The 14298-nt window shown below is 42.5% G+C and overlaps 1 protein-coding gene across 1 annotated transcript in view; it reads left to right on the top strand.

Moving 5' to 3' along the window:
- The window catches only part of KDSR (3-ketodihydrosphingosine reductase), a 39075-nt gene extending 30201 nt beyond the window's left edge, over window positions 1-8874 (top strand). The window contains exons 9-10 of the mRNA XM_024754880.1: window positions 955-1056; window positions 4956-8874. Coding sequence (XP_024610648.1) covers window positions 955-1056; window positions 4956-5075 — 222 coding nt within the window. The 3' untranslated portion in view covers window positions 5076-8874. The remainder of the gene's footprint in view (window positions 1-954; window positions 1057-4955) is intronic.
- Window positions 8875-14298: the final 5424 nt, after the last annotated feature.

Consider the following 14298-nt stretch of genomic DNA (forward strand, 5'->3'; position numbering starts at 1 on the left):
TTTTGTACCCATTCATGGTTTTGTAACATCATGCATTAGTCATTTGGAAAATATGGATTCCTTGAGTTATCAAAAAAATGACATTCATTACTATCACTGCTGATCTTATTATAAAAGTCTTTCTGTATTGGGAAGCTGACAGTCTCAAAATGGCAGATATACATTTTCCCAATTCTTAATTTTTCCTTGAAATCTCAGATTTGAACATTGATCACAAAAGCTGCCAGTTTTCCTTGAAGCGACAGTCCTTTCATTCATTTTCTGCGAAGTATCTTCTGGATACCCGTGTTTGAATAACCACAGATTGTCCGTCCATGGTTCTTGCATGTAAAAATAGTGTTCTGCAGAAAAAGCAGGACCTTTCCTGACTACGGTTGGAGGAGGGCTCTTCTTCAAGGCATCTGTCCCCTTCCATGTGGATTTGTCACAGAATATTAAGACATGTCCTCAAGTGTTGAGATTTAACGAAACGATTAATTTTACTGCTTTATCAAGGGCATTTTTAAGCAAAACTGACATTTAAAAATTTTTTGGAGATTTAAACAATTTCTGTTTTCTTTGTGTATTTATTTATCACTGCAAGTGTGTGTGGCAGTGGAGAGGCACCACCAGTGTGGTCTGTGCTAATGAGACAGCAGTTTTGCCTGTCAGTGCAAGTGTCACTGGGTGAAAAAGGCATTTAACGTCTTAGTATCATCATGACAGTCGTGTTGTCCTCGGGGAAGGGTCTCAGGACACTCAGGGTCCATGGATCCACATTTTGAGAAGTGGCTGTTCAGCCATCCCAGCCCATCTGCTGAGGCCACGTTCGGCTCTGAGCTGCGACATGTGCTTTGTTACCCTCTCCTCCTACCTGAAGTGAACAGACACACGTCATTGTTTCCAACGTGACTGAGTTGATTCCTTCCCATGTCGCTACTATTGCCTCTGTCTTTTCTTTTCCTTCTGTTTTAGCAAGGAAATTTCAACAGTTCCATTGGCTCAGATGGGTACATGCTCTCGTCCCTGACCTGTGGAATGGCTCCGGTAACTTCCATCACTGAAGGGCTCCAGCAGGTGAGCTGAGCTGTGCCTAGGCCTCCGGACAGATGGACACACAGACAGACAACAGGCGCCTCTCAGTGAACCTCAATGAGAAAAGGCTAAAGGAAGACCTAGCCACTTTACATGAGGATGTGAAGAATTTTTATTGAAGTATCAACTTTTTTCTTCCTTTACCTGGGAGAAGTAAAAAGGAAGTAGGTTAAAGCTGTAACTTGAGGAATTTAGTCTGGGAAGAAGACTTTCATGCTGGGTACTGTGGATATAGAGAGAAAACACTGTCTCTGCTATTGGGGTGTTAATCTGGGTTCTCCTCTGAGAATCACTCATCTTCTGTGTTTGAAAAATGGAAATCTCTGTCACTAGGGGGATGGGGTGGACTTGCCTGAAAGTCCTGGAATATTAGACTGGAACAATTTCCTGTGGGTCAGGCCACAGAAGCTTAGGGAGATAAGTCAGGGATTCAACGCAATCCCTGCCCTCACGGAAATTATAGTTCATCCAGAACACACACAAAAGTTAACTGCTCCTTGATGAGCCGGGTGCCGTGTTTGCTACTGGAGCATCAGAGGTAAGGCAACCTCTCTGACCTCAGGGGGCTTGCAGTCTAGAGGGAGAGACTGATAAGAATGGTGAGGCCAGTGCAGTACAGTGTAATGAGAGTTACAACAGAGGAATTGCTCTAGAAAGACCAAGCCGAGGCTGACGGAGGGTAGGAGGAGGGCAGGGAGGGGTGGGAAGGCCACTGAGCAGGGGCTGCCCCCACTAGTGGGCAGTTTATGACAAAGCGCTACGCTAAATGTGTAGTCGATGTGCAGTCGACCACATCCAGATGGAAAGTCCCCGGGACTTAGGTGTTGATTTTCCTCCCTCTTCTCTTCTCACTGTGATTCTCTCTTAAGAGTAGATGCTAGGGACTTCCCTGGCTGTCTAGTGGTTAAGACTCTGCTCTTCCGCTGCAGGGGGTGCGGGTTCGATCCCCGGTCGGGGAACTAAGATCCCGCGTGCCGTGCGGCCAGGAAAAGAAAAAAAGAACGAGCCACTACATTTCTTTTAGATGTTTTCCCTGGGCTGTGACTTTACGTCTGAAGTTCAACAAGTCCACAGGAAGACTTTATAGTATTTTCCCCAGCATCCTGCCCCCTGCCTTCTGTCAGCAGTTCTGTATTCCCTGCCCCCGTGATCAGTGTTCACGTTCACTTCCGAGACCAACCAGAAATGGGCGTGTCATTGCCCACCCAGCTTCTCCTGCCCCTCACATCGGGGCAGCTCTTGTCTGCCCGCCCTCTCGTCTGGGTCGGCCCACTTTCCTGGCCCTGTCACTGCTCGTGCAGCTCAGACCAGGACACTCCGTGCGTGAGGCTCTGTGCGCCAGAGGTTGTGAACCGGGGAGCCACGCGCCTGTGAAACGTTCTGTTTGGTCCATCTGGTATGAGCCTGCGTGTGGAAATAGAATAGTTTCAAAATTAGATTTACGTTCAAAGTCAAGATTTTGGACTTTTCTTGGAGACCCAGCAGCCCAGGGTCTGCATTCTCACCTGGCATCACCGGCTGGCACAGATGCACAGGACACAGACTCCCAGCCCCTGTGGCGCGGCCCTCTGACCTCTGGCCCTGTCACCCCCTCTTCCTTCTCCTCTTGCCCCTCCTCTTCTTTCTGCCACTTTGTCATTGTCCCTCCATCCCCACTTTCCTTTGACCAACTTCCAACCTTCCCTTCAAGGCCTCACCTTAAACGTTGCTTTTTCCAGAAATCTCCATGACTGGGTGAAATGCCTTGGACTCACCCCTATTTTAGCCTCTGATTATGCTGTAGTATAATTGCTTTTTTGTGTGTGTTTTTTTTTTCATTCCCTTAAGTTAAAAAAAAAATTTTGACTTCATTTATTTATTTTGCGGTACGCGGGCCTCTCACTGCTGTGGCCTCTCCCGTTGCGGAGCACAGGCTCCGGACGCGCAGGCTCAGCGGCAATGGCTCACGGGCCCAGCCGCTCCGCGGCATGTGGGATCTTCCCGGACCGGGGCACGAACCCGTGTCCCCTGCATCGGCAGGCGGACTCCCAACCACTGCGCCACCAGGGAAGCCCTGACTTTATTTTTTAGAGCAGTTTTAGGGTTATAGAAAATGTGAGCGGGAATTAGTGAGTTGCTGCAGACCCTCTCTTCCCCTCCCCCCTCCCTATTATTAACATCTTGCCTTAGTGTGGCCGCACTGTTATAATTGATGAGCCAGTATTGATACATTATTACCAACTGAAGTCCATAGTTTGCACTAGGGTTTATTCATGGCGTTATCCATCCATCCTGTGGGTTTTGACAAATGTAGAATGACATGTATCTACCATTGCAGTGTCATACAGACTATTCTCTGCCCTGACGTTCCCCTATGTCCACCTGTTCATCCCCCACCCCCCTTCTGAACCCCTGGCAACCCTTGATCTTTTTACTGTCTCCAGAGTTTTCCTTTTCCAGCTTCCCTTTGGTTTTTACATTTTTCAAAATTATCCTTGCGCACACTTCAGAGAATCAAATTGTTTTTAAGACTCATTATGAGAAACAGCAAACCCTCACCCCATATCCCAAGTTTCACCTTTCTCAGGAGCAGTCAGGCTGTCCTCTTAGCTGGACCTTCTGACCTTCACCTCCTTATCTCTAGGCAGATACTTACGTGGCCGCTTCCACTTGATTTCTCAGTTCTGGATCAGGTACTAGCTCCCCTCTGAAGGATGAGGATGGAGCTCTCCTTTTTCCACCCTGTCCCACCTGCTCACACCCGCCTCTCCTCCGTCCCCACCCTCCCTTTTTAGTGATATTGTGATTTTGGTTAGATCTGTATTGAGATAACCATCCTTAGGGCTATTTAAATGCTCTTCACAGCTGAGCTATGTAATGCACAGAACTAATTTTCCTTTCTTATACAACCTTTTGTTTTCCCTGAAACTATTGTTGGCCTTTTTAATGTATTATTTCTGTGTATTATTCCTAATGACTGTCTTCATCTCCTCTCAGAAATACCAGATACTCTGTCAGCTTCACCACTGGAAGGAATGCCTCCTGGTGCCTTCTGACCTGCCTGTCAGGAGTGGCTGCCCCCAGTCAGGTGCTTAGCTGACCCCGGCCTCCCCTTCACGGTCATCCTGGGGGACCCGTCTGCCTCTCTTGGGTATTGGGTCCCCTGCCTTCTGCGTCACAGGACATTGCCTTTCTTTGTTGACACCGCTCTCTTTGGCTGTTTACCTCTCCTGGTAGCTTCCTAAAAAAAGCGTGCTGGGGAGGCAAATTTTTTGAGGCTTTGTGTATCTGAAACTATTTCTCTTTAAAATTTCCACTTACAGGTGTTGTAGTGAGAGTTCTTTAGTGGAAAGAGTGAAAATTAATGGATATGGTTAATTGCTGTCTTAACCCTGAAATAGTAATTGCCCTTTTTCAGTTGGTTGTCTGCCCTGGTATGGAGTGTGCTGGTGGAGGCTGGCACTGGGCTTTCTCACCACAGTGCTCTCAGCACCTAGTGTAGGGTCTGCCTTTTATGATCAGAACATAAACCTTAAACCAAAAAGCCTTGATTATAGCTTGGATATTTGAGGTGCTGCGCTGGATCTACCCTAGCTCAGAGAACCCCAAGACTACTAAGAATCCCTATTTTGTTCTTTGTATAATTTGCATATATTAACTGGACAGATGTTTTGTCGTTACCTGTCTGGCAGGCCCTGTGCTGTGCAGTGGCTCAGAGCAGACAACTTCTGTTCTCCGTGTTCTGCTGGCACTTACAAATTTTTCATTATACGTACTCATCCTTGGAGCAGATTGGAAGATGCGTCTTAGAAACTATTTATCAGAGACATATCCTAAAATCCCTTGAAATGGATGATTGCGTCGTCCTGTTGCATGAGCTCAAAGGTCTCTTTGTCTTGCAGGTAGTCACCATGGGCCTTTTCCGTACGATTGCTTTGTTTTACCTTGGAAGCTTCGACAGTATAGTTCGTCGCTGCATGATGCAGAGAGCGAAATCTGAAATTGCAGACAAAACTGCCTAATCCTTATCCCTTGGAAAAAGACTTTCTAAGTAATTTGACCAGCTTGCTGCTAAACGGGACGCAGTTTTTGGCCTGCAGACATTCATGTCTTGCTTTCGAATCTGTGAGATTGGACCAGTGCTCTTCAGAAACCTGGCTGCAAGCAGGGGGATAGACGTTCAACTCCAGAGAATATTATTAATACTATGCAAATTTGGAGCAGGAGACCACTTGATTCTCCGAGGCGGAGAAGTGATGGTAAGGGAATTCATAGCGTGTGAGCAGGGTAAATGACAGGATTCCAGAGTGATCACTGAAAATTTTTTTCTATTTATTCTTTTTTTTCCCTGGTAGAGATCAAGTCCAGAAATGTACTTTCCAAGCGCTTTTTTTAAGCTTTCATGAGAGGCAGTTTATGGGTTCCTGGGGCCTTTTTCTTTTCTTTTTTCTTTTTTTTCTTTTTAACTTGGTGTATTTTATTCCAGATGCATTTTATACATTGCCGCTGTGTCTGAGTGCATAGTAATGTCCCTCACTTACTCTGTTGCTGGTGGACTCTCGTGGCTTCTCTCTCTTTGATCCCATAAAACTACAAGGGGGATGGGAGAGGGCAATGCAGTGGAACAAAGGAGATAAATATTTTCCAGTCGGAAAAAATAATGCTTTCTTGTCTTCTTTAGACTCAAATGCTTAGGGCACTGTTCATTTTTCATTTACTGGGAAAGGCAGGCTCCTAAAATGTTTTCTGAAGAGAAGTCAAATCTTAGAAGCTTAAAAGTTTACAATTTCTTCAATAGCCATGATGACCTGAAGCTCACCCATGCCATTGTAGTGTCTTATTCTTCCCATGTCTTCCTTTCCAATTTTGCTTATACTGCTATAATATTTTTGTAAAAAAAAAGAGAAGACCAGTTTTTTTTGACTTGACTTTTTAAATTAATTAATGAATTTATTAAAGCAAATTAAAAAATCAGAAAGCGTGACCTTTGTCTCCTCGTAGCATATATGTAGCTTTTAAGAAAGGCTGATGATAGCATGTTTCAGTTTTATTCATTAAGAAAAAAAATGTAGGACGACAAGGCCGATGTTGAAGATACTCGTTTTTGAAATAAAATGATCACCCTGTTCTTTCTATGACTCTCCCACTGACCCTGAGAACATCCTCTCTGTACCACATGTTAAGAAAGCCCAGCCATCACTCTCACCGTAGAGACCTGGAAATCCTGTTGGTCCCCTGAGCTTTGTTTCGAGTTGCCAGGCTCCGTTGTCCATTGGTTGGATTTCCACAGCAAGTGCCTCTGTTGAGTTTTAGCCACCGCTACCTGCTTCGCTCTGTCATTGTATATGTTCCTCCGACTTGAGGGCAGTCACCTCCATTGTAACGCTGTGTCCCCTCCCCTGTGCATACACAGTAAGTTTATACCACCTTCCAGTTCCTTTTGGTGAGAAAAGACCACTGCTTTTGAAGAAGAAACTTTTTTTTGTTTAAAAAAAAACAACACAAAAGGTTGTTTTGGTAACAGTACAAAACAATACAATTCTACAAAAGATTAAAGACCTAAAAATTATTGCCGATCTTTTTTGCTTTTGAGTTTTTGAACTCTTGACTTTAAAATGACTTAATTTTTACAAAGTAAGATGTCTAATGGCTTTAATCCATGGTGTCTTTTTGAAAGACATGAGAATGGCACATTTTCAAACACTGACAAAGACAGAAGAAATTATTATTTAATATATAAGGTGCTTGGGATGACTTCATTGCAGTTTATGGGGCTGGTTTGAACCCATAATGGTTTCATGAATCTTTCAGTCTTAGAGAGCCATCATCTGCAAAGTTGAGTCATATCAGGCAGCCTCTGAAAGGGAGTAAAGGCTGTGTTCTCCTAATTCACGGATACAAATTAATGGCTGGGTGCTTCTCAATTTTATTCTTTTCTCATAAATGTTCCTTGAATGTTGGCACCTTCTACTGAAGGTCTATATTAAAATCTAGTCCCAGGTGATGCCTCATTTAATAAAATTAACTATTTTGCAATAGTTATTTCAATATACATTTCTCAAGGTATCCTCAGAGAGAACACTGTGACTCCAGGTCATCTACTGCATTAACAAATTTGCAATCCCCTGTTCCGCGGTGGGGAGATATCCCCAACCCAAATGAAGCTCAGGCATGAGAGCAGATTTGTGGAGGTTGTAGTATCAGGGAATGGGCTGCTTTGTCAGAGATGGCAAAGGTCTACATTCTTGTAACCAAAAAGCTTTGAAAACTGAGGTGTTCCTTTTTTTCTCCCAAAATTTGGTGCCATAATTCATTTGATAGCAAAACCTGACTTGAACTGACTTGAGATTATTATAGTTTTTATTTATGCCACTCCATGGGCTGTTCATTAATTTTGTCCGAAGAAATACCAATGAGTTTGACTTACAGGGATTACCCCAGACTCTGTGGAGATGTTTTGTAATATCCAGTGTATGCCCCATACTACCTTTTTAAATGCAAAAAAAAAAATGATGAATTCTGAAACACATCTGGCCTGAAGGGCTTTGGATGAGGGATTGTAGACACTTAAGCAGCATCACATAACGATCTGGCTTCATCCAAAACATGAAAATATTACACGGCAAATTCTATTTTTTATCCTTTTTGGCTCAATTCTTGTACAACCTTTTTTTATACTGACTTGCTTTTTTGCTCAGGGGAAGAAGAGAAAGCCTGAGTCAGATTGTTAGGGAAACTACTGGCTTTTTTTTAAGGATTGCATTGATTCAACACTTTCTGTTGTACCCAGAAGTGGGTATGTCTTACTTGTGGCAGAAGAAGTTCAATGATAATTCTGTTGAAATGTGGGTTCTCTCTGTGTGAGACATAGGTTATTATGTGAGTTTCAGTTCCAAGTGTCTGCCTCTGCTAGGTTGGGGGGTACTGTTTTATTATAATGTATTTGTGAGTATATTTATTTTAAAATGCTTAACGTTACTCAGCCTTAGAAATTCCAAAATATGTTCAAGGACCCTCTATCATTGAAAAAGGTGTAAAAACAATTCTCATTTATTTTTACAAAAACAAAGTCAAGAGAGTTGTTCTTTATGTTTTAAAATTTAATTTTTACACCTGAAAGGAGAAGAAACTAAAAATGCTGTTAGTGATGGTCCCTTTATACGAACACATATATGTTTAATTATGTCTCTATTTGGATCTGTTAAGCCATATATTGTTGATTCTTAGGAGTAAACATTTGAGAGACCATTTCTAATATTTAGATGACAAGAGCATTTTGATCACAGTTGCTTAGATGCAAAGAATTGTATGTCTTTGTCTTTCTAGAAGTCAATACCATAATAATTTTTTTTCTTACTGAATTGTATCATCAACAGATTTAATTTTATTACATCATATTCCACTTTAAACGTGTCTTAACTCACTTGAGGACGCTTAAAAGATTCACACTTCTGGACATAAAATGTTTTGAATCTTTCTCATTTCCTTATCTTCTTAGTGACTCAGCTTTGAAAAAATACCTACTAACCATAACCTTCCATATTCTGGACTAAATCTTGTTTAGTTCAGACCAGTGATGGCAGATTTGGTATTTTGAAGAGGAGGTAATAGCTATTATATTTTACACTTGCTTGATGTGACAACTCTAAAGACATTTTTAAACTGTTAAGAGTGCCTATGGCTATTTTGATATATATTAGAACCTGTGTTTGCTACTTTAGAAGCTTTTGTGGCAGAATTGTAACCTGATTTTCATATCTTGTATTTCTGAATCACAACAAGAAATAAATGGGGAACACGCTTTACAGATTCAAAAACTTCTTTTTTAGAAATGTCCATTTTTTTAAAGAGATGTTTAAACAAAACACAAACCTCTTTCATAATGTTATCCTAACCTTGCATCTTAAACACTTGACAAGGCTTGATTTACATCACTTTTTTAGGAAGTAATATTTTCACGGTAAGTATTTCGTATTCTGGGCCCTCGTTTCAAATGTGTTCAGTGTTTGTTTGACTCCAGTGTGGGATATATGAGTCAAAGAGTAAGAAATGTGGAATTTAATAAAATTTCTTAAGTAATTATGTTTCATACACAAATAAATTGATTTCCCGTACTTTAAAGCTTCATATTCCAACAGTGAAATATCTCCTAGACTCTTGAAGGGCATAGAAGAGAGATACGGGAAAGGACACGCCTTAATATTTATTTCTCCGTCCTTAAATAGAAAAATTTTGGTCACATTGAGAAGAGATGCTTTGGATGTCTTGATTGGCAAACTTAACCTGTCTTTAAATTTGAGCAACTTATATATGTAAATGGCATAGATACCACTTCTATAATTTTTTATGTTTGGACGTTTAAAAAGAGAAACATTTCCTGACCTCTGTTCCACTCCTGATTTTATACACCCCATTTTTCCTCCTTCAACATGTATTTATTGAGTGCCTGTGACGAGCTCGGTATCCAGGCGCCAGGGATATGACTTTGCATAAACAATCTGTCCCTCCCTCGTGGCAATTACATTTCTTATTTCCCTCCTGCCTTCATCCCTCTGAAGGCTCTTACAAGCCTTACGAGAGGAAGGGGAACCACTCCCCATTCCTTTCTTCAGGCCTCTGAATTTTATGCCACAATTATTTGAATGCCAGGCACTATTCTAGGCTGGGAATGCACAAAGGCAAATATGGTCCCTGCCCTCAAATAGTTTATAATCTAGGGAGAAAGACACACGCCAGAAATTACATGGTGATCCAACAATAGCTATGATTAAGGTATCATAACATTTGAAAACGTAACCCGTGCTAGTCACTGTTGTGAGTGCTTTGCATTTTACTCATTTAAATCATCCACTAACCCTACCAGTGGTACCTTTATATCCCCATGTTATAAATGAGGACACAGGCACAGAGCGGGTGTAAGTAACTAGGTTAGGGTCGCGGCTGCAAAGCCAGGATCCACACCAGTTTTCTGTCTTCGAAGCTCCTAGCCTGCGTACGAAACCTCTTCTAGTGGCATAAGTGGAATCCTAGGACTGCCCAGGATAGCCGGGGATGATCTCACAGGGGAGAAAGTTGTTGAGGTAAACCTTGAGGAATGAGTATGAATTTGCCACAGGAAAGTCGGGTTCCTTTCAGGGAGATGAGCAGATGTGCAAAGGCAAAAGACATGCGAGATCTTGGCGTATTCCAGAAAGCACATAGAGGTGATGTGGCTACAAGAAGGGAAAGTGGAAGGATTGGGTGGGTGTCCAGGGGGTAGGCTTGGGTCACATCATCCCATGCGCAGGAGTTGAGATTTCGGCCTCTGAAGAGCTTTGAGCAGAAATATGAAATGGCAAGATTTAGAAAGATCATGGTTCCCTTTGAAATTCAGGCGTTGCTGAGCCCTTGCGCCTTGGAATAAACATTTCTCATTACTTTGGAAAAAAACATATTAAGATATAAGATAAACATATTGTTAAGGGTTGAATTGTGTGTCCTCAAAAGATGTTGATGTCCTAATCCCCAGTACCTGTGGATGTGACCTTATTTGGGAATGGGGTCTTCATAGATATAACCAAGTTAAGATGAGGTTATTAGGGTCCTAATCCAATGTGACTGGTGACCTCATAAAAATAGGAGAAAACAGACACACACAGGGAGAATGCCACAGGAGGACAGTGGTACAGATCGGAGTGAAGCAGCTGCAAGCCAAAGATTGCCAGCCCCCAACGAAAGCTAGAAAGAGGTAAGGAAAGATTTTTCCCTAGAGCCTTCAGAGGAGCATGGCCCTACTGACACCTTGATTTTGGACTTTGAGCTTCCAGAACTGTGGGAGAATAAATTTCTGCTTTAAGCCACCCAGCTTGTGGTACTTTGTTACTGCAGCTCTAGATAACAAACATATTAACCTTGATTTTTCTAAATGTGTTCATCAACAGTTAATGTCTGGGAGATACTGTGCTCTGTGCTAAAGAGTATAAGAGAATAAACATTAGTTATTGAACATAAGAATGTATATTCTTTGCCTGTTTCCCCTCAATACTGTGGTGTTTCATGTCAATCCAACAAGAGCAGTAAACATTTGAAACGTATAAGACAAGTTCCTAATCTCAGTTGATTCACTTTAAATGCCAAGTCATTAATTTGAAAGGAAAAAATTGCCACGAGTGAGTTTATTGTGCTTTCCTTTGTAAACCACACGTAAACGTTATTTGCTGGCTGTTAAACTTTCGCAACAGAATGACTTCCCTGCACTTCGTTGCTTGGTTTCAAAAGTTGTTGCTTGGGGCTTCCCTGGTGGTGCAGTGGTTGAGAGTCCGCCTGCCGATACAGGGGACACGGGTTCGTTTCCCGGTCCAGGAGGATCCCACATGCCGTGGAGCGGCTGGGCCCGTGAGCCATGGCGGCTGAGCCTGCGCGTCCAGAGCCTGTGCTCCGCAACGGGAGAGGCCACAACAGTGAGAGGCCCGCGTATCGGGAAAAAAAAAAAAAAAAAAAAAAGTTGTTGCTTAATGATTCCAAACATTTTTTTGAGGCTTAGGACCCACCAAAAATTAGCCAGGTGGGTTTTTCAGTTAAACCAAGGCTTGTTGGTTTAGATTTGGTAAAAGAGTTTCCTGATGAGGACAAGGATGGTTTGAGAGCACACAGTGGATTACTTGGATGCGATCACACTTACAGAAGAGGGGCTCTGGAGCAGAAATGAGTCAGGAACAGTACTACTGTTAGTATTACTAGTAACTAATGCTAATAGGGAATTAGTATTATAATAATAACATTATTTTATAATGTTTGCCAACAACATGTGTAAACTGTCTTAAAGCATATGGCCCTATTTAACATAAGAGTTTGTAGTATATAAGATACTTATGTCAATTATATCTCAATAAAGTTGGAAACAATAATGTAGAAGATAACTTGAAATTGGAAATTAGTGTTTTGGATTGCTTATCTAGGCCTGTGGGATGTTATTTTTTAAGCAGTTTCTTTTTCTTTTATGCAGGCTATCTGCTTGTTTTTACTCTCCCTACTCAGTTCATTTTGTTGATGGATTTATTTTCACGTCAGTTTGCCTAAATGGTTTGGGGTCATGTTTTATATTTTTAACTCTTTCATCTGACCTATTGTCAGTTCCCTCTCAGTAAACACTGTATTTCTATCCTTGTTTTAAATAAAAATTTTAATAGTTGGGAAGATTTGATATATACCTATATTAAATATTAGTATTTATGTTCAGGTTAGAATAATGTCCTTTTTGAATTTCATAAACTTTGGGAAGATTTATATTGGTGATGGATGAAGAGAACCTTCTGAATGATACTGTTAAACATCAACCAGTAGGTGGCAAAAACTGGCAATAAAAAGCTTTTTGTTTGGCAGATTGGAGAATAAAGAAGGGAAACACAGGCCTTTCAGACCCTTGGTACAATCTCCGTTCCCTGCATCTTGTTCTTTTCTCTTCCCGGTGCCACCCTACTGCTAGAAGCCAGCCAGGCAAAACCACGAAAAGGACCATCCATTGGCTCTAAGTGGAAGACATCTTGGGAAGTGAAAAGCCCACAGTGCCTACATTTTGGAGGTTATCGGAAGGTCTCTAGATTCGCACCTAGAACTCCTGACTTAGACCAGTGCTCCCTCCGCTAGCTCACCAATACTCACAGACAAATAGTTAAGTCACACACCTCCAAGGAATACTTGTCCTTACATTTTGGGTGGACTCTAATAAGCATGCAATCTGAATGGAGGAACGGTTTCACTCTTTTGATTGAAAGAGTATCTAGAACATTCCTAGGGAATATATAGCCTTAGTCAAGGAATAATGCAGACCTGTCTGGAGAATGTTTGGTTATGGTCAAGATGCCACTTAAGTGTGGAGGAATCTGTAAAGTGAGGCTCTGTGGAGTAAAGGAGAAAAAAAGGCAGCTTTCCTTTTTCTGGGAATGGGATATCTGTTTCCTTCTCGTCTCCCTCTTTGCAGAAGTACAGTCTTTTTTCCAGCTCTGGCCTCTCATTTCCTCACTGACATGCTAGGTCTCAAGCACTAAGCCTTTCAATTCCTCTTAAGTAATTTTGGGGGGTTAGGACAAGGTTCTGAGGAGATCCCTAAACCATGGTGTGTGGCATTAATACGGGCTTCTGCTATTCTGTGAAAACATATATCCAGGTCATTCTATACCCAGTGTCTCTCTCCAGGCCAGCACACCTCCCTGCCACTGCCATGGATAAAAGGGGACTTTGTTACAGCAGTTGGAAGGTGAGAAGGACCACCTTCCTTCATTCCCTCTTGCCTGGATAAGACATTTGTACCAGGCACCCATTCCTATATGCAAGAGGTTGGCATGTTGGCCGATTGTATTTGATAAAATGAAGAAATGAAAATAATTTGCCGTGCTTATTTTGCCACAGAATGAATGCTTTGATTTTAGACTAGGAAAGAGACAAAATATAGTGTGAGAACATATTTGTACACATGGCAGTACTCACTTGTCATGTTTCTATGACCTCAACAGGCCAGTGTCCCTATATGTTTGTACTTGAGTCCTATTAGGTAAGCCGCCGTGCTAATTTTTTCCTGGCACTTTATTTGTCAGACTCTTAGAGATAAAAATAAACACATGCAACTTGTTTGCCCTATGTGCTTTTCTCCTGGGAGCTATTCATCCTGGTGAATTTTTTATAAAAAATGTGTACATATGTATGTGTAATATATAGGTTTGTGTATGTATAGATAACTCGAGAAGGTGCGAACATCTAAGATTGGCTGCTAGGCGACCGCGGAGGCCTTTAGAAACCCACCCACCCTGGCTGGGGGTCTGCGCGCCTGAAAGTTGCCCTGTAGCCCCCAGTGGCGTCCAGCCCTCACCCAGTACCGAAATTGTTAGGAGCAGAGGAAAAGCATTTACTTTACCACTCGAAAGCCCTTGGTATCCCTCACTAATCCCTCGGCCGCGCCACCGAGAGCTCTGTGTGGCCTCGGTCACGGATGGTGTCTCCGGAGTGTATGTTGTGCGTGGACACCTAGGAAGCAGCTTGCACGTAAACACGATGCTTGGGGCTTCCCTCGCGGATGAACGTGCAGCGTCGCCTCTCTTGATGGGAGGGCAGCGCTGAGGCCCCTGGTAACACGGTGTGTGGACACACACACACACACACGCACGCACACACCGCGCGCGCGCACGGCTAGAAACGGTCGAAGTCCTTGGTAACACGATGTGTGGACGCGGACACACACACACACACACACACACACACCCCGCGCCCCCA

Source organism: Neophocaena asiaeorientalis, unplaced genomic scaffold (genome assembly GCF_003031525.2).
Source record: "Neophocaena asiaeorientalis asiaeorientalis breed wild unplaced genomic scaffold, Neophocaena_asiaeorientalis_V1.1 scaffold124, whole genome shotgun sequence".
NCBI classification, from domain to species: domain Eukaryota; kingdom Metazoa; phylum Chordata; class Mammalia; order Artiodactyla; family Phocoenidae; genus Neophocaena; species Neophocaena asiaeorientalis.